This window comes from Oryx dammah, unplaced genomic scaffold (genome assembly GCF_014754425.2).
Source record: "Oryx dammah isolate SB20612 unplaced genomic scaffold, SCBI_Odam_1.1 HiC_scaffold_16, whole genome shotgun sequence".
Taxonomy (NCBI): domain Eukaryota; kingdom Metazoa; phylum Chordata; class Mammalia; order Artiodactyla; family Bovidae; genus Oryx; species Oryx dammah.
The window spans coordinates 9,550,166-9,576,326 of record NW_024070200.1 but is presented as its reverse complement, the minus strand read 5'-3'; the positions used below and the strand labels follow the sequence as shown (position 1 = coordinate 9,576,326).

General features: G+C 51.9%; 1 protein-coding gene across 1 annotated transcript in view; it reads right to left on the bottom strand.

The window, feature by feature from the left end:
• The window catches only part of SYNE3 (spectrin repeat containing nuclear envelope family member 3), a 106,466-nt gene that overhangs the window by 45,994 nt on the left and 34,311 nt on the right, over positions 1-26,161 (bottom strand). Inside the window, exons 2-4 of the mRNA XM_040257092.1 lie at positions 14,689-14,846; positions 7,856-8,028; positions 6,174-6,483 (exon numbers count right to left, since the gene is read on the bottom strand). Of these exons, the coding sequence (XP_040113026.1) occupies positions 6,174-6,483; positions 7,856-8,028; positions 14,689-14,832 (627 nt within the window). The 5' untranslated portion in view covers positions 14,833-14,846. The remainder of the gene's footprint in view (positions 1-6,173; positions 6,484-7,855; positions 8,029-14,688; positions 14,847-26,161) is intronic.

Below are 26,161 nucleotides of genomic sequence, written 5' to 3'. Positions count from 1 at the left end.
AGGCAAACCATTCAATATTATGGTAATCCAAGTCTATGCCTCTTGAGAAACCTGTATGCAGGTCAGGAAGCAACAGTTAGAACTGGACATGGAACAACAGACTGGTTCCAAATAGGAAAAGGAGTGCGTCAAGGCTGTATATTGTCACCCTGCTTATTTAACTTATATGCAGAGTACATCATGAGAAACGCTGGACTGGAAGAAACACAAGCTGGAATCAAGATTGCCAGGAGAAATATCAATCACCTCAGATATGCAGATGACACACCCTTATGGCAGAAAGTGAAGAGGAACTAAAGAGCCTCTTGATGAAAGTGAAAGAGGAGAGTGAAAAAGTTGGCTTAAAACTCAACATTCAGAAAACAAAGATCATGGCATCTGGTACCATCACTTCATGGGAAATAGGGAAACAGTGGAAACAGTGTCAGACTTTATTTTGGGGGGCTCCAAAATCACTGCAGATGGTGACTGCAGCCATGAAATTAAAAGACGCTTCCTCCTTCGAAGAAAAGTTATGATCAACCTAGATAGCATATTCAAAAGCAGAGACATTACTTTGCCGATTAAGGTCCGTCTAGTCAAGGCTATGGTTTTTCCAGTAGTCATGTATGGATGCGAGAGTTGGGCTGTGAAGAAAGCTGAGCGCCGAAGAATTGATGCTTTTGAACTGTGGTGTTCGAAAAGACTCTTGAGAGTCCCTTGGACTGCAAGGAGATCCAACCAGTCCATTCTGAAGGAGATCAGCCCTGGGATTTCTTTTTTTGTTTGTTTGTTTTTTTTCCTAAGCCCTGGGATTTCTTTGGAAGGAATGATGCTAAGGCTGAAACTCCAGTACTTTGGCCACCTCTTGTGAAGAGTTGACTCATTGGAAAAGATTCTGATGCTGGGAGAGATTGGGGGCAGGAGGAGAAGGGGACGACCCAGGATGAGGTGGCTGGATGGCATCACTGACTCGATGGACGTGAGTCTGAGTGAACTCCGGGAGTTGGTGATGGACAGGGAGGCCTGGCATGCTGAGATCCATGGGGTCGCAAAGAGTCAGACACGACTGAACGACTGAAATGAACTGAACTGAACTGAACTGGTGGTCCAGTGGTTAAGAATCTGTCTGCCAGTGCAGGGCACACGGGTCTGATCACTGGTCTGGAAGATGCCAGACATGCAGCAGGGCAACTCGGCCCGTGTGCCGCAGCCACTGAGGCCTGTGTGCCCTGGAGCCCACGCCTGGCAGCGGGAGAAGCCCACGCGCCTGGAGACAGCCCGTGAGCTGCAGCGAGGACCCAGGGCGGCCAGGAGTGAATGAATAAATGAAAGTGACACAGACAGTATTTCCCGTAGACTGAGATGCTGCTTCACAAATTCACCTGTTGAAGCCCTAACCCTCAAAGTGATGATATCTGGAGGGGGGGCCTTTGGGAAGTAATCAGGATCAGAGGAAGTCATGAGGGTGGGGTCCTCATGATGGGATGAGTCCCTCTATAAGAATAGATATCAGAGGGCCTGCAGACACCTCCCTCTCCACTGTGTGAGGACACAGAAAGAAGGCAGATGTCTGCAAGTCAGGAAGAGACTCCTCAGTTCAGTACAGTTCAGTCGCTCAGTCGTGTCCGACTCTTTGCGACCCCATGAATCGCAGCACGCCAGGCCTCCCAGTCCATCACCAACTCCCAGAGTTCACTCAGACCATCGAGTCCGTGATGCCATCCAGCCATCTCATCCTCTGTTGTCCCCTTCTCCTCCTGCCCCCAATCCCTCCCAGCATCAGAGTCTTTTCCAATGAGTCAACTCTTCGCATGAGGTAGCCAAAGTACTGGAGTTTCAGCTTCAGCATCATTCCTTCCTCAGTGGGAACCAAATCTGCTGACACCTTGAGTTCCACCCTCCCAGTCTCCAGAACTGTGAGAAAGAAATTCCTGCTTTTAAAGCTGCCCTGTCTATGGTGTTCTTTTCTGTCTGGCCCAAGCAGGCTAAGACAATATCCCAGGGACCGTGCCCGCCCTGAGAATAGGCCTGGCCCTCTAGGGATCCCTGCACGGCTCTCGTCACCGGGGTAGGAGGATTTCCGTTGCCTCCTCAGAGTGGCTTTTTAATCTGCCTTTAACACAAGGCGAGGCTTTCATCAAATGTACAGAGAGCAGGTGACTAGGAGGCATCTGGGTCACCAAGAACCTCAGGGCTACTGGACATGCAACGTCCCCCACCCTGCATAGGATGGGGCCAGAGTGTTCTCCTTTTTTCTGGGGCTGGCAGGCCCGGTATAGGGTATGCCTAGGAGGCTGATGTCAGGGAATGTGGGAAGGCTACTCCCTATTTTACTAATGAAGAACCTTGTAAAGGTGTTGCAAAAATTTGCCCCTCTCTGTAGCTTCTGTCTTCTGAAGGTCACGGCATGATCTAAGAATCCAATGGAGACTATGGCTGTTCTCTCCAGCAAAGGGCACATTCACACGACAGCTTGAATATAACCTCAGAGGCTCTGCAGGGGCCGGCCCTGGCCCCTCCCCATCCAGCACCTTTCAACCTTATGCAGCCTGCTCTGGGACAAACAAGAAACAGCTCCATGTCTGCCATCCCCATCCCAGCCCCCTTCCAAGAGCTACCTGGGCTTCCATGAGTTACAACAGAGCTCCCAAACTTCTGACATCCAGAAAGAGAAAATCAAGCATCTGTGAGTTTCAGCCAACAGCCCAAAAGTCCAAACCAAACTGCTTTCTTTCATGGGGTCCAATATCCTGCCACGCCCCCTCCCAACCCCCAGTTTCCACATCAAGGTCAGAATTCATCAGCTCATCTGGCAACTCCGAGGGCTTCAGCCAGGGCGGCAGCTCTCCCTGCACCACCCCCACCACATCCTTAAAAGGCAGAACCCCCACACTCCTAGCCCAGGAGGCTGCCAGCTGGGCTCTGCCTCCGGAAAACCCTTAGGAAAAAACCTGCTCCCTCATCCAGGAACTCAAAACCTCCCATGTACCACTGCTTCCGCTTTCTGAGCCTGACCCACAAGAGTTCTAGCTGCCCCCCTCCACTCTCCTCTGACGGGCACAGGTGCAGTGGCTCATCCAGGACCCGGGGCTCCACCAAAGGAGGAGCCCACGTAGGAAGTCGCCAGGACTTCTAGTTCTTTCTAAGGGCCAGTGGTATCCAACCCTTAAATTATTAAAAAAAAAAATTTTTTATTAAAGTATAGTTGATTTACAATTTTGTGTTCATCTCTGCTCTACAGCAAAGTGATTCAGTTATACAGGCATGTACATTCTCTTTCACTTTCTTTCCCATTATGGTTTATCACAGGATATTGAATACAGTTCCCTGTTTCATACAATAGGACCTTGCTGTTTATCTGTGGATTATTTTTTAAGTTAAAAAAGGGGTCCCAGTCACACACACCTTCTCTATTTACGACATAAGAAGACAGGGAGGATGAAGTGAGGGCAAAGACATGAAGGGACTTAGAAAAGGAAGTGGTCGCCAATAAGAGCTGTGATTTCTACGATTTTATTTTATTTTTTGGATCCGATGGAGGGGAGAGTCCCCTGGAGGGACGATGAGAACCTCTGAGGTGATCATTTTTCAGAATTGGTGCTCATGGGTTCCCCAAGTATGTCCCTTCCACACACATGTGCACACACACATACACAAAGCCACTTTCCGCTTCTTGCATGAGTAGCTCTCTGTTGATTGACACAAGAACCTGTTTCCTGTAAAGTCACAGCAAGGAGGCCATGCGCAGGCATCTCCCCTTGCTTGGGCCTGCAGGGCAGACCTGAAGACTTGGATGCGGTGAGGAAGGGCCAACTGGTAATGTTTCCTAGAGACAAGCTCCACCCACCTGCCTGTCCTCCAAGCCTCCAAGCTGCAGGGGCGGGGTTCTCATTCATTGAGTGAATGGCTCCCAGCACCTGCTGTACGGCAGACACCATTGTTGTAGCTACTTTTTTTTATCATAGCTACTGAGAGCAGATGTCATTCTTTATCCTGGGAAAATGATCTCCAGTCTTTAAAAAGCTCAGATGCACACTCATTCAGGGTGAGTGGCCCTGGGGCCACACAGCTGGGAAGCAGCAAAGGCTGCCTGGAACCCAGGTCCCTCCCCAAACATTCAGAGGCTAGCATCCTATTCCTGCTGGCGGATTCCCAGATTTGGGCTTATTATAGAACCGTCTCCCATAACTTGAAGGACCCAGGAGACTTCCAGCTCCGGCAACACGGGAGACTAGAACCCTGAATACTCTTCTACCACAGCCAGCCAGAAATGCTGGATAAAATGTAACAGGCATGTTTTAAATGCAGAACCACACACACATACACACCACACACACCAAGGTAAGCAATTTCCCATGGACCAGATGCAAAGGTGCTACAGAAAACAGGTTACTAAACTCACAAGTGTGCTTGACATCTCCTTGGTTGCTCAGGTTGCGGGAAGAGGTAAGACTCTGGCTCCCAGAGGGTGGAGACCACTGCACAAAGGCAGAACCCTCAAGGGGCTCCTCCTCTGTCAAAGGGTGAACTAGAGAAAGAAACCTTCCCACCAGCACAATCCAGGAAAGAAGCATATGTCTTTCAGCCTGAGCTCTGTCTAAGAAAACAAATGAAGAAACATTCACCTTTCAGAGTATGCAGCCAGGAGCCTCTGCACCATTTTGGCTGGGGCTTCGAGTGCAGAGAACCCACTTGATTTAGGAACCCCCAAGACAATTTAGTAACATGAAAACAGAAATCCTGAAGGTAATTTCCCACAGCACCCTGGCTGGAATAAACACAAGTTCTCTGAGTGCCAGGCCCAGCCACAGGGTTCTGCAGATAGGGTTCAAATAGGATGAGCTCACAGCTCAGAATTACGAAGCCGCCACAGAAACAATCCACCTTGTTAGGAGACCAGACAGACAGAAGCATCGGGCCTGGAACTTCAGCCACCTGAGCAGCCTGATGACTGTAAAATATGCATGCTTAGAATGCCTACGGATAGCATCCTTATCTGGGTGAAGTGCAAAGTTTAAAGGAAAAAGGACAATGGAACAAAGAACAGACATAATACAAAACAAAACAGAATTTCTTGAAACAAAATTGAACATAATAACTCAATGGACGGTTTAAACCAAGGCAAGAATGAGGTGAGACCAGTCCAAGTTCGATGCATGAAACAGGGCACTTAAAGCCGGTTCGCTGGGACAGCCCTGAGGGATGGGATGGGGAGGGAGGGGGCGGGGGGCTTCACAATGGGGGACACATGTACATCCATGGCTGATTCATCTCAATGTATGGCAAAAACCACTACAATATTGTAAAGTAATTAGCCTCCAATTAAAATGAATAAACTATTTTTTTTTAAAAAAAGAATAAGATGAGAGATAGGGTCAAAGAGTGAACAGAGGGATTGTAGGAAGGGCAAGAGAGAACAAAGAGGAAGGACTAAAGTACAAGAGGAGAGAGGGAGGAAGAGGAAAGGAGAGTCAGGCGGAAGTGAAGTTCATGGTCCATCAGCCAGTCAGTCAACACCCACATACTGAGTACCCACATGTGTATTGCTGCTGCCGCCGATGTGTATTAAGCACGAGCAACACTGGCCATCTGGGTGGTAGATAATGTGTCAGTGGGCGGATGGATGGTAGAGGGCTGGGCGGGTGGGTACGTGGAAGATTGATGGGTAGGTAGCTACAAAATGCTTGAGTGGGTGGGTGAAGAGACAGGTGACAAGTAGACAGAAGGTAGGTGGGTGAAGAGTGGACAGTGGGTGGTGGAGAAATGGATGAGTACAAGTGTGTGAAGAGCACAAGGGTGGGTTGATGAGCAGGTGAATGAATAGACCGGTGGCTGAGTGATTAAGTGGTTGTATAGAGGAATAGGAGATCTGGTTAGGTTGATGGGGAGGCAGATGGACGAGTTTGTAAACTGATGGGTGAAAAAGAGGGTGGGTAGATGGAAGGTTGGGTAGGTAAGTGGATGCAGTGGTGAGTGGGTAGACAGTGAATGGGAGCTTTGGGAGTTTAGTGGGGAGATAGGTGGTGAGTGGATAAACATGGATAGGAGGGTAGGGAGATGGATGGATGGGAGGTGGTGGGTTGATGGTAGATGGTGGATAGATGGATGGATAGATGTTTAGAGAGCAAATGAGTGGCTGGACAGGTAGATGGGATAAACGGATGGATGGGTGAAGACAGCCCATCACCCACCTGGGCTTTCGCCTTCACGGCGTCATACTCAGCCTTCATCTGCTGCTGGGCATCTTCGTCCACGCTGGGGTCCCCGATCCTGTTGAACAGGGAGGCCGCCTCCTCCAGCAGCCGGTCCAGGAGCACTGCCTGGTGGTCCGTGTTGTTCAGCAGCACCTGGGCGTGGCTCAGCTGCCACTGCTTCTCCTTCAGGCTGGGCTGCAGCTCCACGGGGAGTGTGAGCGCCACCGTCATCTTCTGGAACCAGCGGTAGAACTCATCCCGGGCCAGCAGGTACTCGCTCCAGTGCAGCCACACCCACTCGATGCGGCTGCAGGTGGAAGCCACGGGCACGGTGAGCACCCTCCACCTGGCTCAGGGCGGGGAGTCCGTACCACTGCCCCCTCCCCGGTACTGTGGGTGGCGGGCACAAGGACACCCTCTCAGGCCTCACCCCAGTCCTACTAGACAAGACCCTCCTGTCTGGGAAGCAAGCCCCATGGGGCTGACCATCGGGGAAGCTCAGATTCCAGACCTGCTCTGAGAACCCTGGCTTGCTGATGCTCTTGGCCACCAGAACCCCAAATCCTAGCCCAAAACTCCCATTAGAGAGGCACAGTGTCCTCCAGCCACTCTCTCTGGTGTTTGGACTCCACACACAGCCACCCTGTCTCTTACTACATGGGTGCCCACTAGCTGTCCCAAGAAGGCTGCCATGGGGAGTGTGTGTATATCATCATTTGCAGAGGAAATAGAATCTGTGGGCTCATCACTGCTCAGTGTGGGACAGAGGGCTGGGGGCCTGTGTGTGGCTCCCAGGCATGTCACGAACTCTGCCTCACCCGGCCTCTGCACCCGCCTCAGTATCCCATCTGTAACATGGAGATGGACTATCGGTAAAGCCAACATCCAGCCACTTTGTCTGGAATTCCAGTGAAAGAGCTTGAAAAGCAGAAAGCACGATGCAAGTCCTGCCAGTCCACTCATTGTGATTTTATTAAGATGGAGAGGAGGCTGGTAGCTTCTGCCCATCAGAGACCTCCTGTATGCCGAGGGCTGCATCTGGCTCTTGACATTTGTATCTCCTGCCATCCTCCTAACAACTTTCTTTAAGAAACACTTAATGACCATCTCCTTCTCCAGGGGATCTTCCTGACCCAGGGATCAAACCCAGGTTTCCCACATTGCGGGCAGACGCTTTACCATCTGAGCCACCAGGGAATCCCTCAATGATATCCATTGTCCAGATGAGACACGTGAGGCTCAGAGAGGTCAAGTAGCTTTCCTGAGGCCACACAGCAAGTACCCAGCAGAGCAAAAAGCAATCTCAGGGCAGAGCCCACCACCACCAGGCTCCCTGGTACAAAGAGAAAATCTAGACTAAAGTGCTAACAAGGCAACAGGGCTTTTTCCCCCTGGGGCCATTCAGCCTCTTCTGCTGGAGGCACACAAGGCAAGCCTCCTAAGAACTAATTGTGGGCAAAACGCGATGGGCTCCCGCTGTCTATTATTATCATTAAGCTCGATTATTAGAAAGAGTCAGGCAGGCTGGCTGACGTCCCAAGAGAGCATCCTATTCCCAGCCATCCCTGGACTGAGAGCCGTCGCTCGGGCAGGGAGCCCCAGGCCAGCACAGTGGTGGGCATGGCGGGCCGGCAGCAGGCCTGCAGATGAAGGCCTGGCAGGATCCCCGGCCTCCCTACCTGTGACAGTGGGTCATGTAGGTGACCGTCTCCTCCCACTGGGCCTTGATGTCTCTCAGCCGAGCCAGGATCTCGGTCTTCTGGTCCTCGTGGCAGCATGCCAGAAGGGCTTCGGCAGCCTGCAGCACCACGTCCACCTTCACGCGGCCCTCTGGCTCCAGCTGGCATATTTTCTGTCGTGGACACGAAGCCAGTAGTTAGACAACACGACAACAGCCAGAGCCTTGAGAAGACGGTGGCATGATGCAGAAAGAGGCAGGACATGGAGACCAGAGGAGCTGGGGTTCAAATCACAGCCCCTGCCCCTTCTCCCGTGACCTCGGGCATTCTGCCGAGGGGCCTGGGGTGGAAGCGAGCCTTGATGGAGATAAATTAGCACAGAACCGGCCAGAGCATTCCGATGATAGGAGCCCTCTCCCTTCCAAGGCTGGCCTGTTTCCAGCTGTGTAAATCCAGATAAGCGTCATTGTCTCCCTGAACTTGCTTTTCTTGTCTGTAAAGTGGGAGTATAGTCGTACTCAGCTCTCAGAAATTTTTTTTCAGACTTCACTGAGAAAGTGCACCCAACGCGCATGTCCCAGGATGCACGGCCGTGAGAATCTGCCTCTCGGGTCTACTGCCCAGAGCAGGTTTGGCCAGGGCCCCCTGCTGAGACTGCAGAATTATCTCCCACTTTAGAGCTGGCACCAAGGCCTCAATCCCTCAGCTGCTGCCGCTAGAGACCACAAATAGGAACGTGAGGGCAGGTCTGTCCCTAGGGGACCCTGGGCTCCTCGGATGGGTTCAGGATGCCCCACGGCCTTACCAAACTCCCTTAGACTCGCAGGGCAGCCTAAGAAGCTCCTGTCCTCCTGGACTCGGGGTCAGACCTGCATTGGACCGACCTGGTCCCTCCCAGCCTCCCGGGTTCCTGCCTCATTTTCTCTCACAGATGATTCCCTCTTAAACTTCTTGCACATTTAATGTCATCTTGGCCTTGGCTTTTTTGGAGGACTAAGGCTGACACCCAACGTCTAGCAAATAGTACAACTCTGATCAGCATCAGCTACTGTCATTACTCATTGTTATTATTCCAGCTCTTTGGCAAATAAAGCTTGGCCTCTGTGGTCAAAATACAACTGGACTCCAATTCTACGGCTACCTGTGTGACCTTTGGTATGTAAATTCTCCAGGGCTGGGAAATGGAGGAAGACAGTGGTTATGCTACCCAGGGTTACGGTAACCAGTGTGATAGGAGAGCCATTAGCACATGGCCTGGCCCACACGGGATACTCCATCACTCCACAGTTGTTCACTGTTACTACTGCCTTTTACCTGCGTTTTGACTGTATTTACTGACAGCACAGCGTTTGCCTAAAGCTCCAGCTGTTCCCAGCCTGTCTCCCTGAGGCTGGTAACTGGATTTCTCAGACTGATGGCCCATCTGAGCCCTCTCTGTGGGCGGGGTTGGGGCGGGCCTCCTGCCCTGTGCCATGCTGCCCCGCTGATAGCCGTGAGGCCCCAGGCAGGTCAATCACTCTGAGATGGTGATAACAACACCCTGCTTTGTCCACTTCATAGGGCTATAAAATTACTTTTTAAAAATACTATTAGTTCATTGACATGTGAGTATACTTTATGAACCATTGAGCAATTATGAGAAGACTCTTGAGAGTCCCTTGGACAGCAAAGAGATCAAACCAGTCAACCCTAAAGGAAATCAACCTTGAATGTTCACTGGAAGGACTGATGCTGAAGCTGAAGCTCCAGTCCTTTGGCTACCTGATGCGAAGATCTGACTCATTAGAAAAGAGCCTGATGCTGGAAAAGATTGAAGACGGGAGGAGAAAGGGACCACAGAGGATGAGATGGTTGGATGGCATCACTGACTCGATGGACATGGGTTTGAGCAAGCTTCAGGAGATGGTGGAGGACAGGGAAGCCTGGTGTTCTGCAGTCTACGGGATTGCAAAGAGTCAGACACGACTGAGTGACTGAATTGAATTATGCAGACCCTCCCCCAGCTTGTGCAAATGGGCAATGATTCCAATCCTTTTTGTTACTTCATATGAGACTTCCCTGATAAACTCAGTTGGTAAAGAATCCACCTGCGATGCAAGAGACCCCAGTTCGATCCCTGAGTTGGGAAGATCCTCTGGAGAAGGGAAAGGCTACCCACTCCAGTATTCTGGCCTAGAGAATTCCATAGACTGTATAGTCCATGGGGTCACCAAGAGTCGGACACGACTGAGCGACTTTCACATGAGAATGGTTAACGATAATGATGACAATGATGAGAGTATAGAGGGCCTCCCCACCTACATGTATTAGCAAAGAATGAGATTAAACAAGCTCCTTCCAAGGGCTGTGTCTGTGTGCTCTGAGTGGGGTGGGGTTGGGATCTGCAGGGTGAAGAATGGGGAGATTCCTCAAGAGAAGGAAAGAGCTTATGTTTGGGGTTTAGGAGCCAGGCTGAGCAGAAGGATTTGCAGGACTCCAGAAGGTAATGGGGCAGCAAAGACCCAACAGGGACCCCCAAGTCCTGCTCAGTAGCGAACAGCAAAGGGGAAGACAAAGACACCATAGTGACTGGTGGCTACTGAGGATCCAGGGCCACCATGGAAAGCTCTGGACTAAGATCATCACCCAACCCCTGCACAGAACAGTTCACATCGCTCGGGAGCAGGGGTCCCACAGGGTGGCGGAGGATGAGTATCTTGTCAACCAGGGAGATCTATTTCGATTAGAAATAATAATAATAATAATTAAGAATCTGATGTTTGTGTGCTGAGGGGCAACTGAGCCCATGGGCCGCAGCTACCAAGTCCTGCATACTCTAGACCCGCACTCTGCGACAAGAGAATCCACCACAGTGAGAAGACCAAGCTCTGCAGTGAAGTGCTCAACCGCATCTAGAGAAAGACCATGTGCAGCAATGAAGGCCCAGCACAGCCAAAAATAAATTAGAAAAAAAGGGAATCTGATGTTTCTGACACCCAGGGCTATGGAGACCGCATGTCCACTCCCAAGCTGGCAAGATGGGCACCACCATGATTCCAGTTTTAAGCAGGGATACTGGGGACCTGCAGACACTTCGGCTTTGCAGAACCATCTCTGCAGCACTTCATGAGGCCCCCTCTAGAGCTGCTGCCCAATTTAAGCTCAGTCAGAACCCAGCTCTGTGAATGAAGAGAGCCAGCAGCTTGGGGAAGAAGCAAAGTTCAATCTCTGCCACACCAGAAGGAACCAGCCAAGCCTGGAAAGGCCCCGTGAGGTCAACGGCCCCTCCCCCAGAGTCCAGTGTCCTGAAGGTCTGCCCCAGGGCTCTGGACCTTTGCCCTCTGATTCCTGGCCAGGGAGGTACAGGCTGGATCAGGCAGACGTGGGAGACCTCAAGATTCACTGCCCTTTGCAGGGGGGTTTGTCTGTTGCCTCCTGCCAAAGAGAGTGGAGCTGGTCACAAAGGCTGGCAGCTCACAAGCCCCACCTGGCCTGACGCAGAAACCTCTGCCCCCAAATTGGAATATCAGCCAGAGGCAGGTCTGCTGAGGGCCTGGGGCCAGGGGACCAGAGGCTGGGGCTGAGCTGACAAACAGCTTTTGAGAAGCAGATTCCACCTCCTTCTCTGCCCAGTGATTCTGCTCTTGGGCTGGTGTGGGGTTCTTCTACAGCCTGTCTGCACCAAGGACGAAGTCCAGGAGACCTTGGCAAGAGACTCAAGACAGCTGGGAAGGCGTCACAAAACTGCAACCGCAAAGCAATTCTGATTCAAAGGAGCCAGGTGAGGGCAACAGTTAGGTGGGGTTGAGTGGAGGGCAAAGCTCACTGAGAGGAGAAGCAGGTCAGGAAAGCTGGGGAAATGTAGTGAGGGCTTTCCCTCTACGCAGTCAAGGCCAGATGGGCACTCCCCTGGGTGCTAATGCTGAGTACTGTGCTGGGTGCTATGCTGAGTACTATGATGGGCACTCTCCTGAGTACTGTGCTGAGTACTATGGTGGGTACTATGCTAAGTTCTATGTTGAGTACTATGATGGGTACTATACTGAGTACTGTGCTGGGTTCTAGAATCTGGGATGAAAATAAACATGGCCCAATGCTTGCGGGCTGTGTTGGGGTCTGTAGACAAGAGCACAGATGACTATAAAAGAACCGTAAGAGGCCACAAAATCGGCGCTCCAAGGAGGGGTGTGGGCAATCCAAGAAGCCTTCATGAGGAGGCAGCACTGTCACCGAGCCTCAGTGCTATACAGACATGTGAGACGGGGGCTCCAGCAAAGCTGGAAACACACGGCACGTTCAGGGCATCAGACTTTTGGAAGCCAAGTCCTAGGAGATGTGGCAGCTCTCTGACCATTAAGGGGCCTGGAAACCAGTTAGGAAGCAGCCTGGCTGAGGCCCCAAGTGCAGGGCCAAGGAGGCTGGGAACCAGAGGGTGAAGAGACAAGATGCTGTGGCCTAGGAGACCAGCCCCAGAGGTACGGGGTGAGGCCTGGGAGAGTCCATAGACGGTGTCCCTGCACTGAAGCTGTGAGGGACACTCCCTGCCCTGGCCCCGCTCTGCCAGCATGCCCTGCCCTTCGCCAAATGTGCCAGTAAGCTATTGGCCTTGGTCCTTCCTCCCCGCTGCAAGACGATAACTAGCACTCTCCCCGGGAGCTAAGCTGAAGCCCAGGGGGCAACGGAAACTCTCCCCGGGTGCTGTGGCCACAGCGGGAATTCAATGCCAGACCTGCCCGCCCCAGACCCCAAGCTCTCCCCCTCCCCCAGACTCCTCCATTCCTTCCCCGTGCATCCCCCAACCTGGCTCACCGCTCCTCATTCAAGCCTCAGCAGTGACGTCACTTGTCTCCCGAGGCCTCTCCTGACCTGCTAGCCTGGGGGACACCAGCTTGTCCCAGGAGCAGCCACTCTCCAGTCTCTTCCACAGAAGATGCCCTCCTCCGTGAGGGACTGGCAGGCTTCTGCAGCCCCTCTGCACACAGGAGGGCACCCCACAGCCCTCAGCACACAGGAGGGCACCCCACAGCCCTCAGCACACAGGAGGGCATGGGACCTACTCCCGGCCACACAGCTACTAAGCTTCAGAGCTGGACTGAAACTTGCATCCGGTCACTCTCCAAACAGGCACCGGGGTCACGCATGGCTGAGTGGGTGGAGGGAAGGCACCCAGGCCCCAGGCCCCAGGGCGAGGGCCCACGGACTGCAGGCGGGGAAGGTATGCTGCTCCTTTTCCCCAGAAGGCAGGAGTGAAATGTTTTCTTACTGCAAAATCGATGTTGAAACATGGAAGCACACAGAAAACAAGCGGGTCTGAGCCCTGTGGGCGAGCACAGGGTGGGACGCCCAGGGTGCGGCTCCCTCCACCTAGGCTCCTGGCCCAACGCTCAGGATTTCACCCGATGGAAGTGCTCCTGAGGCTTCCAGGGCCCGTTCACTTGCCCTTGCCAACAGCCCTTCCTTAAGGATCACCTTGCCTTCACCTAACTAAGCCTGACCTACCACCACAGGGTAATGAGCTGCCCCCAAACCATGCAAGGTGCAAAGGGATAGTGTGCTAAGACAGCAAGTGCTGTGCAGGGCTGTTCACAGACAGGGAGCATCGGGAGCTGGGACTGGGGCTCGGGGAGGGGATCAGAAAAGACTCGTGGGCAAAGTGGCAGGCGTTTCTTTTCACATTGCACACTCAGACCCAAATGAAAGGCGTTCCAAGTAGAGGCAACAGCATGCACAAAGCCTTGGTGACAGGGAATCTAGGTTTCCTGCCAACAGGAGAGGATGTGTGCCCGGGAGGTGGGCTGGCAGGGGAAGCCAAGGCTAGAGAATAGGGTCATGTAGATAGATGGTGGAGGACTTTTGATGTCAGATGAAGCTAGCTTTTCTCTGGTGGGCAATGGGGAGCCACGGAAGGTTGTAGAGGAGGAGAATAGTGTCATGAACCCATGTTAGGGACATACCTCTTCCATACTTGTGAGGCTGCCAGATTATATGTATACCTGTCCCTGTTAGGCCATAAACCCAAGCATCGCGTGTGCTGCACCCCTTCCACGGGTCCAGGCTCCTACATGGAGATGGCCAGTGATGCTCTGAACTCAGCCCTGGCTCCAAGCCCCGACAAGATCGACTCCTTTCATTCTGGCCCATCAGTGTGTCTAGGGATCCATTTCATTATTGAAAAGTGGGGACACTACATCACAGTCTCAGGGCTTCTGGGAAACTAAAGATGAAAGCGGACAGCGCAGGCTCGAGCACTTAATAGCAGCTGAATGAACGTCACCACCCTTCTCCCAGTGACCTGGCAGAGGCACCCGTTTGATAATCGGCGATCGGTGACAATGATAATGACGACAAAGGCCAAGACTGACAAGGGAAGGGATTTTGGCTGCCAACTCCTCTCCCCACCAGGCTTGCCCCCTCCCTTCAGCCCTGGCCTTCCCAATCTCTGCCTTGTGCCAGGTGGTGGGTAGAGCCGGACTCCAGCCCAAGAAGAGCCGGGGTAGGGACCTCAGGCACAGGGAATCAAAGATGGGGTGGGAAGCAGGGCCGGCGCCAGCTAGGGGCAGAGACCACCTGGCTGCATGAGGCCTCCTGGCAGGACGGGTGAGCCAGAGAGTGGCCTTTGGAGCCTTACAATGAAAGCGCGATCCTAGGACCCATGGCAGGAGCATGTCAGAAATGTCACATCCACCTCCTGGCTAAGAACCTGCACTTAAACCCCAGAGACTCCAAGACAGCAGAGCTTGAGAAACACCGGTCTGTCCACTTCTGCCATGTAACAGTTGGGGAGTAACCTGAGGCCTGAGACGGATGGACAAGGCCAAGGCCGCAGGGTTATCGAGGCCATGGCCTCCGCATACCTCGGTCTCCCGCAGCCTGGCCTCCAGCGCTGTGCGGGGCCCCTGGGTGTTGTCATTGATCTGCAGCCGCTCCTGCACAGCCCTCATCCACTGGCGGGCGTCCTCCACGCTCCTGTCGAAGCCCTCCTGGGGCTGCTGAGTCATGGCACCTGCGGGGGCTGTAGACAGGACCATGTGAGATCAGACAGACAGGTGAGAATGCCTGGGGGCGGCGGGGGGGACAGGGAGGCAGGGGGGAAGGGGGTGCTGTGGAGGGACCCCGGCTGGCTGATGGGCGGTGGGCGAGGATAAGGGAGGCTGACCCTGGGGGTGGGCCCGGACCCCCAACCCCCAACCCCTTCCTGATGCTCTGATGCTTGACTTGACACAGCCAGAGGCAACTGTGTTTGTCAAAGAGCCACAAGACTGGAAACGCCAGAGAAGGAAAAACAGGTCTGGCCTCTCCGGGTGGGGGACGGGGAGGGGTGCTGGGCAGAGAGAGTGGGCCCAGGGTGTTGGGTTGGCAAAGACTCTTTGCCCTAACTTCCCTGCGCCCCTCTGATGCTACAGTGGGACTCAGGAGCCACTCTCTTCTCTTTGGTTTGAAACCCCTCCAAAAGCCGGTCCTAAAACACACAGGCTGAGATGTCTGTGACAGATACTGAATCTTGATTGGAATGGAACAAAACCTTCACACTGAAGAAACACAATTTTTTGGCATCGGCCAGGCTGACGCCAGCCCCTAAACCTCAGCTGGAATGAACATCTCAGGCTGTGGACCCCCTGCAAGCCTGGTGTCTTGTGACTTGTACTGTTCCACCAACCTGGGTCCCAGGCAGATACTGGCTAAGTGCTTCCACTGACCTACATACCACCTGGGGTTTCCCCAGGGGCTCAGTGATAATCTGCCTGCCAATGTCAGAGACGCAGGAGATGAAGGTTCAATCGCTGGGTCGGGAAGATCCCCTGGAGGAGGGCACGGCAACCCGCTCCAGTATGCTCCCCTGGAAAATCCCATGGACAGAGGAGCCTGGCGGGCTACAGTCCATGAGATCACAAAGAGTCAGGCACGACTCAGGCTCAGTTGACTGATCACAAAAGAGCATACACGACCTACACCTGGCAGCCACTGACAACCCACTGACTTTGCCTTTGAGCTGAGACCCATTGCCTTCAGAGACACCTGCCCCCAGGCAGAGGTCTTCCTGGCTAAACCAGTCCCTTTGCCATCCTGCCCCCCTCCTCTCTTACCTTCTAGCTGTGGATACAAAGCTTCAGATTTTTCTCCTGTAATTTTCTTAAAATCCCATTAAGCCCAGAAAAAACTCTTCTGTGTTTCAGTTCTAGTTGTCTGCTTATGGCAACTATAACCCACTTCGGATTAGTTATTTATATCTGCATCTTAGGTGAAAGGATTGTGTCTAGCTTATCCTCCACTCTCCCACAATGCCTTGCACAGAGTAACGCCTCCATTAATGTTGAAACAGCCCTGCCTTGGTATAAACTGTCATGCACCCCACACCAACCACAGTATTTGTTAAAATGGCCAGACAAAACTAGGAACAATCCAGATGCCCAGCAATAGGAATAATTAAGGGAAGTATCATATACTTGTACTTCAGAATGTTATGCAGCCAACAAAAAGTAAGCTTGAAATGAATTTGTGATGGAGAATGCTTAGGCTCTAATGATAATACAAAAAAATGCAACAAAATTTATCTTTAGCAACCCTAGCTCAAAGGGCTTCCCAGGTGGCACTAGTGGTAAGGAACTCACCTCCCAATGCAGGAGACACAGGAGATGTGGGTTCAGTCCCTGGGTCGGGAAGATCCCCTGGAGGAGGAAATGGCAACCCACTCCAGTATCCTCGCCTGGGTTATCCCATGGACAGAGGTGCCTGTCGGGCGATAGTCCATGGGGATGCAAAGAGTCAGGCATGACTGAGCCCTGGCTCTACAGCTAATAAAAACAAAGGGACTTCCCTGGTGGTCCTTGCTTCCACTTCAGGGAGCAGGCGTTTGATCCCTGGTTTCAGAACTAAAATCCCACATGCTGCATGGCCTGGCTAACAAAGTAAAGTAAACAATAACAACAAACAAAAGGACCAAAACCACAAAAAATTATGCCTAGAAAAGGTTGGTAAGTCTCATCATTACAAAGCCCATTCCTTGGTGGTCCAGTGGTTAGGACACCATGCTTTCACCACAGGGGGCGGGGATCAATCCCTGGTCAGGGAACTAAGATCCCCACAGCCTCACAGTGCAGCTCAAACAAACAGACAAAAAACAGTGTCCACGTGATGAACTGGAGAGAGGGGTGTGGGCAAGTGGCAGAAGCCACATCCCACGTGACCTCAGGCCTCTTTGCTCCCGGCATGCTGTCCGTGGAGGCCCATGTGGTTAAGGACCACTGTCTGGTTGGTGGAATCACAGTTGGACGTTTTTCTGTTTCCTTATATTTCTTCTCAGGCACTTTGTGAATTTTCCAGAAAGGGCAATCATTAAAATGAAAAAAAAAGAAAGAAATTCCTTAACATTGGCTGAATTGTTTGTTGTTTCTCAATCATCAGTCGGTTGTTCAACGGAGGTTAACTGGGAATCTGGGCATCCTGCCCCACCCTGGCCCTGCCCTGGGAGCTCTGCCATCAGACGGCGAGACGCACGCTGGACAAGGGGAAGGCAGTGGGGGACCCAGGGTGGGCTTCCCTCTGAGCTTCCCAGAGCTCAGTCTCTCAACCTGTTGTTTCTCCTTCAGAGCTGTTTTGATGTTTTTCTAATAGCTTAATATGTTCCCTGCAGCCACCCCCTGCCTCTGAAAGCTTCCTTTGAAAAGCACATTAGAATGTGCAGGCGTTTAAATTGGTTCATTGTGGCTTTAATCTCTTGTCTGATGTGTGACTTGACTGGCTTCCAAAAGCTCAGCTTTTATGTGTTTATAAAGCGATGAATGGGAGGAGCAGAAGCAAGCTCCCAGAGTTTCAGATGACAAGGCACGGGGAAGCTCTAAGCACCAAAAGGCATTGTGGTTTTAGAGACTCCTTCTTCCAGTTGGAAATGCCTAGGGCCTGGGAGGCATGGTGGTTTGGAGACCCGGAAACGTCGCATAGAACACTAGGGATCCAGCAGGGTGGGGCGAGGAGCAGAGGGGCCCCAGACCCACGAATCAGTCTCAGAAGGCAGGCTTCTAACCTCAGATGGGGGACCACTAATGGTAAGCTTGGTGAAGTTGCAGGCAGAGTTCAAGAGACCAGGGTCTGTTGGCCGGTTTTGCCAAACCACTTCATTCCAGGTCAATGAAACACACAGGAATTAAGCACATGCTCCTACCTAAGCTTGATGCTACAACCTCGGGAGCAAATAAGTGGGCACCATCCCTGCCCCAGGAAGTTTCCAGAAGAAAAGCTACATTTGAACATGTGTAAGAGCTGCAGCCAGGTTGAGGATTTGAGGGGAGAGGGATGGACTGTTACTGTGCACCCCTTCTCATAATAAAGGCTTTAAATGCTGAGACTAAAAGCTAGGATTACAAGGAAACCAATCATATTAAAACGTAGTCAACAAAATACTAAAAATCAGGAATTTCCTGGCAGTCCAGTGGTTAGGACTCCACGCTTTCACTGTTGAGGGCCTGGGTTCAATCCCTGGTTGGGGAACTCAAGCTGAGTAGTGCAGCCAAAATAATAAATAAATTAAATAGATAAACAGAATTCACAAAGAAAAAATAATTATTATAAAATACTAAAAAAAAAACAAACTAAAAGTCAAATTCATCACACACACACAATCTTACCAACACACTAAATCACAAGATCTAATAATGATGGGCCTAATAACTACCAGGCTTTTGAAACAGTGATGAGCATAAACTACATTTCGAGATATCTACTATGACCGCAATGCAACATAAAAATATATGTGACAAAGTTATAGCCAGGCTATTAGCAGAGTGGGCTTGGTTTTGGCTTGGCCTCCTATGCAATTGAAGAAACTGCCTCAGTCAGAGGTCAGCAGCAATTCAATCCGTTGCCTTCTATCAGTCCATGGACTTGGGTAAGAATCTTGCTGTAAGCCTTCTCACGGCCGACAGAAAGGACAGCCTGTTTCCTTACGGAAATTACAAAGTTTAAGGCTGGACTTCCCTGGTGGCACAGTGGCTAAGAATCTGCCTCTCAATGCAGGGGACATGGGTTCAAACCCTGGTCTGGTTAGACTCCACATGCCTCGGAGCAACTAAGCCCATGAACCACTACTGAAACCCACGTGCCTAGAGCCTGCAAGCCGCAACAGGAGAAACCGCCGCCAGGAGAGTAGCCCTCTCTCGGAGCAAGTAGAGAAAGCCTGAGCAAAGCAACAAAGACCCAGAGTGGCCAAAAATACTTACTTACTTAAAAAAAATTTTTTTTAATTAATCATTTATTTGGCTCTGCCGAGTCTTAGTTGCGGCATGTGGGATCTAGTTCCCTGACCAGGGAACGAACCTGGGCCCCTTGCTTTGAGAGAAGGGAGTCTTAGCCACTGGAACACCAGGGAAGCCCCGAAATTATTTTCTAAAAAGTAAACTAAAAATAAAATTTTAAACTTGAAAAGTAAATGTGCAGCTCCAGAAAAACCCACTCACAACTGGTTCATGGACCAAGAAGACCTCCCTCACTAGGAAGGCCATGGACTTCCTTCTGTGACTTCAATGGACTCCAATAAGCTTCTGCCCAGCCCCCATTCCTCCTGGTGGGAACCAGAAGGGGCTTCCTGAAACACCAGGCCAGCTGACCCGTGCCCTGTTTACGAGATACAGTGCGGCATGGTCTTCCAACAGACCCCCAAGCCCTGAGCCTGATCCTGTTTCCAGCCTTGCTTCCTACTGTATCGCCTCACAGCAACCCCAGGGCAAACTTGCGGTTCTTCACTCCTCTCTGACACTTCTAAGACCAAGACCGTGACCTCTGCTCCCTCTACTAGAAGCAAGCCCCGTCCCCAAAGCCTTGCCTTCCGGCGCGGGGCTCCAGAGCATCCGAGGTCGCCAGCTACACTTTCTGGGCAGGCCGCCTCCCATCTTGCTGCCTCTTCACCTCTGCACCCCAGTGCTAGTGAACCGAGTTACCAGCCCTTCACTAATGTCGACTGAAGGAGCAAAGAAGCCAAGGAAATGGCCCACAGACCTGGGCTGAGCAGGGTGAGAAGGCTTCCAAAATGCGGCAGGGAAGGTAGGAGATAGCCCTGGGCTTGGAATCTGCACACTGACCCTGAGCACGTACGTCTGACTCTGGACCTCGGTGTCCCCATCTGCACACCGTGAGTACTGAACAAAGGGTCTCTGAGGTTGTGGGTTGGAAGGGTCCATATTACTAAGGTCTCCATGAGCCATGCCAAGTCCAGCTCTGAGCTGGGTCTAGGGACCAGCTTCCACTCTCAGACTGTCAGCCTGGTCTGGGCTCTGGCTCCCGTCTCCAACCACAGAGCCCCTCCTCAGCCAGCACCCCTTCCAGCATTTGGCCCCTCTAAGGCAAGCAGAGATAAACTGCAAGGCCTGCCTTAAACTCCCAGGGCTACATGTAAACTCCGAAGGAGATGGTCCTAGGGACCTTTTATATTGGGCTTCCCTGGTGGTTCAGCAGTAAAGAATCCGCCTGCAATGCAGGAGACACGGGTTCAGTCCCTGGGTCAGGAAGATGCCCTGGAGGAAGGCATGGCAACCCACTCCAGTATTCTTGCCTAAAGAATCCCATAGTCAGAGGAGCCTGGCGGGCTACAGTCCAAGGGTCGCAGAGTTGGATTCGATACGGGGGCGGGGGGGCATGCTTCTTTAGTAAAGGATCAGGTAGTAAATATCTTTAGACGCTGCAGGCCACATACAGTCTCTGCTACACAGTCTTTGATTTTATAGCCCCTATAAGACTCTCGGGACTTCCCTGGTAGTCCAGTGGTTAAGAATCCACCTTCCAATGCAGGGGATGTGGCTTCGATCCCTGGTCGGGAAACTAAGACCCCCACGTGCCATGGGGCAACTAAGCCCACACACTGCAACTACTGAGGCCCACGTGCCACAGTGAAGACCCAGCGCAGCCCCCCAAAAGCAGCCCATTTCACATTCACCACACCAAAACAGACCATCAGCCAAATGTGGCCCATGGGCTAGTTTGCCAACCACAGTTTTAGATGCTCCAAGGCTACAACCAGCAGCTATAGCAGCCAGCAGGCACAGTTAGCTGGTTAAGCCACCCACAGGCACGTGTCCTGGGATTGGACAGATGTTTGAGGCCAGAAGGACCTATCATTGGTCCCGGTAGTCTTGGCCCCACCCTTCGGGAGCTGTGTGACCTCTGGCCAGTCACTTAACTTCTCTTGAGTCCCCACCTCCTCACTCGGAAACGGAGTATCTGAGTCTGTTTGGGCTGCTATAATAAAATATCACAGACTGATGGCTTATAAACAGCAAAAATGTATGTTTCACAGTTCTGGAGGCTAGAAGCCAGAGATCAGGGCTCCAGCTTGGTCAGGAGGGTCCTCTTTCTTGTCGAAGACTTATCGAATCTTCACGTGGAAGAAGGTCAGGGAGCAATGTGGGACTCTTTAAAAGGGCACTAATCCCATCCATGAGGGCTCCACCCTCATGTTCTAATCATCTCCCAGATGCCCTAACTCCTAACACCATCACATTGAGGGCTAGGATTCCAGGGGGAGGTTGGGAGGGACATAAATATTCAGACCGTAGCATGGGAATGACACCTAGATCTGATAAATGAAAAAATCTCCCACCCAGTATCTGGAACACACTCCATCCTTGGAAGCAGTTCTTTTTAACCCCAATTCCTCTGAGGCAGGTGGAGGGTGTTCCTTCCTTAGGAAGCTGCATCCAGACAGCAGTTCTCACACCATCCCAAGGCTGGGCGTAGGGTAGGATGCAGGTGAGTGGGCATAGACGAATGCATCTGTGCATCTCTACAGCTGCTGGGTCCCAAAGATTTGGATGAACCAGGTGGGGCTCTAGCCCAGAGGGTTCTGTGTCCAGTGAGGGGACCACAGTGAGCTTTGAGAGGAGGGGAGTGCAGGCTGAGTGGGAGGCATTGCAGTCTGAGGATACTGGGAAGACTCTGGACACACTGTGGATGGGGAGGCTGGAGCATGAGAATCAGGGGGAGGAAGTAGGGTGGGGGGCAAGAGCCAGATCAGAGCCACATCCAGGCTGGCCCCTGGGGGCGATCGGGAGCCAGCACATACCAGGTGGGGGTGACGAGACTGATTCTGAGGTTCAGGTGAGTCACCTTTGCCAGGGTAGGTGCAGAATGAAAGCCCTTGCCATTGCGGTCAGTGGAAGCACACTCAGGGGTCGCATGGGGTCAGGCAGAGTCAAGGTGCAGAGTCAGGCAGCTGCAGGAGGCTGAGGACGACGCGTAAAGCCTCTGGGAGCAAGGGGAGAATTCTCATCTCCTGTGAGTTTGCCCTTCTTGGATTGGTTGAATGGACACAGGATTTAAAAAAAAAAAAGGAACTATGCATTTTTCAAACATTTTGGCAAAAACAAAAAAAAAATGTACTCAGGCATTCTTTAAAAAGCTGTTTCCATTTCCAAGTCCCTTCTTGGGACGCAGTCCAGCCCTGGGGTGTGGCTGCAGGCAGCAAGGGGGTAGGGCTGCGGGTGTGCCTCTGGGCTGTCCCTGAGCTGTGAGAGACAGGATGTAGGCCCCTTCTGGTTCAGACTGGCGCTGGTCTGCCAGAGGAGACGCTTGGAAAGGAAGCAGCCTTGGTTTTCAACATCCCGTGTGGTTATCACAAACGACAGCCGGAAGAGAAATGATCTTTCTTCCTTGATGACAGACAAGGCAGGGTGGGGCAGATGATGGAGCAGAGGAGCAGACTCAAGGCACGGCATGTGCCTAAATGGATCCCGGGTCAAAGGCACCAGCCTGTGAGATCAGTGCATCCACAGGAGATGGACAAGACCCCCACGTGTGGCTAAGGACACAGCTCTCCCAGCCAGGCCTGGGCCGTCATGTCAAAGGGGAGAGCTTAGTTAGAGTCTCAGGAAAGGCTCAGGGTGAATGAGGAGACAGAAATGCTAAAGAAGTGTGTGGCAGGTAGAGGGTGCTGGAAAACGTGATGCGGACTTGAAAATTAAAATGCCAACCTGGGAAGAGAAGGGTGCTGCCATTTCTGTAATGAAGAAAGGCCTACGTCGTGCTAAGCACTTGTCTACAAGCCACTTGTTCGGTCCTCCTGGGTAGGTCACGCAGGAGGCAGCAGAGGTTGAGCAGCAGGGCCTCCTCTGGGACTGAGAGCTTTGGCTGATTAGCAGGGGAACCTAGGAAGAGCTATATAGTCAAAGCTGTGGTTTTTCCAGTAGTCATGTATGGATGTGAGAGCTGGACCATAAAGAAGACTGAGCACCAAAGAGTTAACGCTTTTGAACTGTGGTGCTGGAGAAGACTTGAGAGTCGTTTGACAGCGAAGAGATCAAACCAGTCCATCCTAAAGGAAATCAGTACTGAATATTCATTGGAAGGACTGATGCTAAAGCTGAAACCCCAATACTCTGGCCACCCGATGCAAAGAGTCAACTCATTGCAAAAGACCCTGATGCTGGGAAAGACTGAAGGCAAGAGGAGAAGGGGACAACAGAGGATGAGATGGTTGGATGGCATCACCAACTCAATGGACATGACTTTGAGCAAACTCTGGAGACAGTGAATGACAAGCAATCCTGGCGTGCTGTAGGCCACAGGGGTCACAAGGAGTTGGACACGACTTAGCAACTGAACACTGGGCAGAGCTCCTTCCCCGCCTCCCCGTCCACAGCACCTTTCTCTTAGGATCTGGGGGTAGTTGTCGGGCACCTCCTCAGGACCAGGCACTCAGTGGGCACAACCCTAGATAAGAACACTGAGGCTGGAGTGACCAGTCCAGAGCACAGGCCCATCGGGGCAGCCCTGAGATTTGAACCTTGTTCTGTTGGATTCTAAAGCCCATGCTCATCTCAGCTCACTAAACCATCCTGCTTCTAAAGCCAAGTCCAACTCCACTGCATGTCAGGGCAGCTGGCAGAACTGTCCCGGGAAGGATGGTGAATCTAACTGAGCAGGGTCCAACTAGGCAAGGTGAATCCATTCTGAGTCCAGCTGCAAACCAGAGGGACCTAGCAACATGCAGGTAAAGGAGCTGATAAGTTACCAGGAGACAAAAGGGAACTTGCATGCCATTCAGTGATCCAGATGCTCTAAGAATCCTGCCTAAGACCTAGCCAAATCCCTGTACAGCATGACACCAGACTCCTCCCAGCGAAGAGAGGGGCAAAGTCAGGTTCCCAGAGTGAACTACTGGTTGACTATTATTTGGCTGACATTATGGTTGACTATTATTTGGCTGACATTATTAGTACCATTTTATAAAGCTGGAAACTGAGACTCAGTAAAGCAAATAGCCTGCCAGAAAGTGGTGGATCCTAAATTAACAATAACAATTGTAACAGCTCACATGTGTCTTGCATTCTGTATGTGCCTGCATCTATGATAAAGGGCTGACAGTTATTCATTCATTTATCCTACAAAGACCAGTGAGACACTTATCCCAACTGTATAAGGAAAGTGTTACTTGCTCAGTCGTGGCTGACTCTTTGTGACCTCATGGACTGTAGCCCACGAGGCTCCTCTGTCCATGGTGTTAATATTTTCCAGGTAAGAATACTGGAGTATGTTGCCACTTCCTTCTCCAACCCAGAGATCAAACCCAGGTCACCTGCATTGCAGGCAGATTCTTTACCATCTGAGTTTGAGAATCAGTGATACTAAGAACAATGCCCAAAGCCAAATGGGTGTTAAATATTGAGGGCAGGACTGGAACCCAGAATGGCTGAGTCCAGAGCCTATGTTCTTAAACACCATGGTACCATCTAGCTTCCATGCCCCTGCCTGTGCCCCCCAGAACCTCTGAGGTCATCTTCTACAAGCATCTGAGCTCCAGGAAGGAGACTGCGGTGTGGAAATCTGGACCTCTCAGCTTGAGAATCTAGACCTGGAGATCACAGACTGAGGCCTGAACTGCCGGGCAGCCCCAATCCCTTGGTGCCCAGCCACTCTGGCCCTCTGCCAATCTAGCTGCCCCCTGGCATTCAGCTCTAGAATGCAGAAACTTTAGGATCCGGACCCGAGTAAACCCCAGCTCCCATGGCAGGACCTAGAAGCAGTTAGAGCCCAGAGTGCCTCCTCTGCCAACCTGGCCAGGGGCCCCCCCACAGGCTGACCCAGAGCCCTGGCACGAGGCTCACTCCCTTTCCCGTGCCATGCTCTCCTTTCCCGTGACTCACTCCTGCCCTGCAACAGTTTCCACCCTACGCACCCCCACTGCTCTCACATTTGCAGATGGAATTTCAGGAAGCCAGCAGGCAGCTGGTTTTAATCCCCGAGCCTCTTCCAAGTGGATTCTGGGACCCTCTTTTTTGTTTACTTATTGTCAAACAATATTGCAGAGAGGCCAGGGCTCAGAGCATCGTTCAGAGCATCAGGGAGGTCCTCGGCCCTTCTCTCTCACCTGGCATTCGTGGAAGGTGATTCTGAGAGCAAGTGTGTAAAAAGCAGGGGCTGGAATGACTTCCCTGGTGGCCCAATGGTTAGGAATCTGCCTGCCAATGCAGGGGTCATGGGTTCAATCCTTGGTGGGGGAAGATTCCACATGCCTGAGGGCAACTAAGCCCGTGAACCACACCTACTGAACCTGCACACCTAGAGCCCGTGCTCTGAAATAAGAGAAGCCACCACAATAAGAAGTCTGCATGCCACAACTAGAGAAAAGTCCACGCGGCAACCAAGACCCAGTGCAGCTGAAAATAAATAAATATCAGGGGCCAGAACTCTCCACAGCAGCTCAGTGGGTCACTGGACCAGGAATTCTCACATCATCTTATTGAAACTTACAACCAGCCTCCAAGGTAGCTGAATCTAGAGTTGGGAACAATTGGTGGGCTTTATCCCATCAGAGGTAACCACCAGCTCAGGGAGATTGGGGACTGGATGGATCAAAGCCACACAGACTGCAGGGCTCCACAACCCAGCCTCGTCCAGGGCCTTGTAAATGTTAATACAGGAAACGTCATTTAGGAATAGGGTTGTGGGGTCCACTCTACAATTCTAGCTGCAAAGGGGACAGGCCAAGGGTTCCCACAAAGGGGGCTGCTTTCAAGACAAGTGCTCTGTCATCACTGATAAACGGTGATTGGTACCACCGTTCTCTGGCCCACCTTTCCCAGGCAGCTGACTATAAAACAGTATGTCCAATCACTGAAATTAACAAAGCCCAAGCACTCCATCAAAAGGCACAGTGTGGAGGACCGAGAATTTCCACCCAAGAAATGCTGGCCTGCTGACCTGGCAACGCATGGTCAAATATGCACCTCCGGAAAGGAAGAGAATGTGCAGGGCAAGCCTGGCAGAATGAAGGGACAGAAGGCTAGACTGCCCAGAGAGGAAAAGCCTCCCTGGGCAAACCAGCGGCTCCGAGGGTTGGAGCTT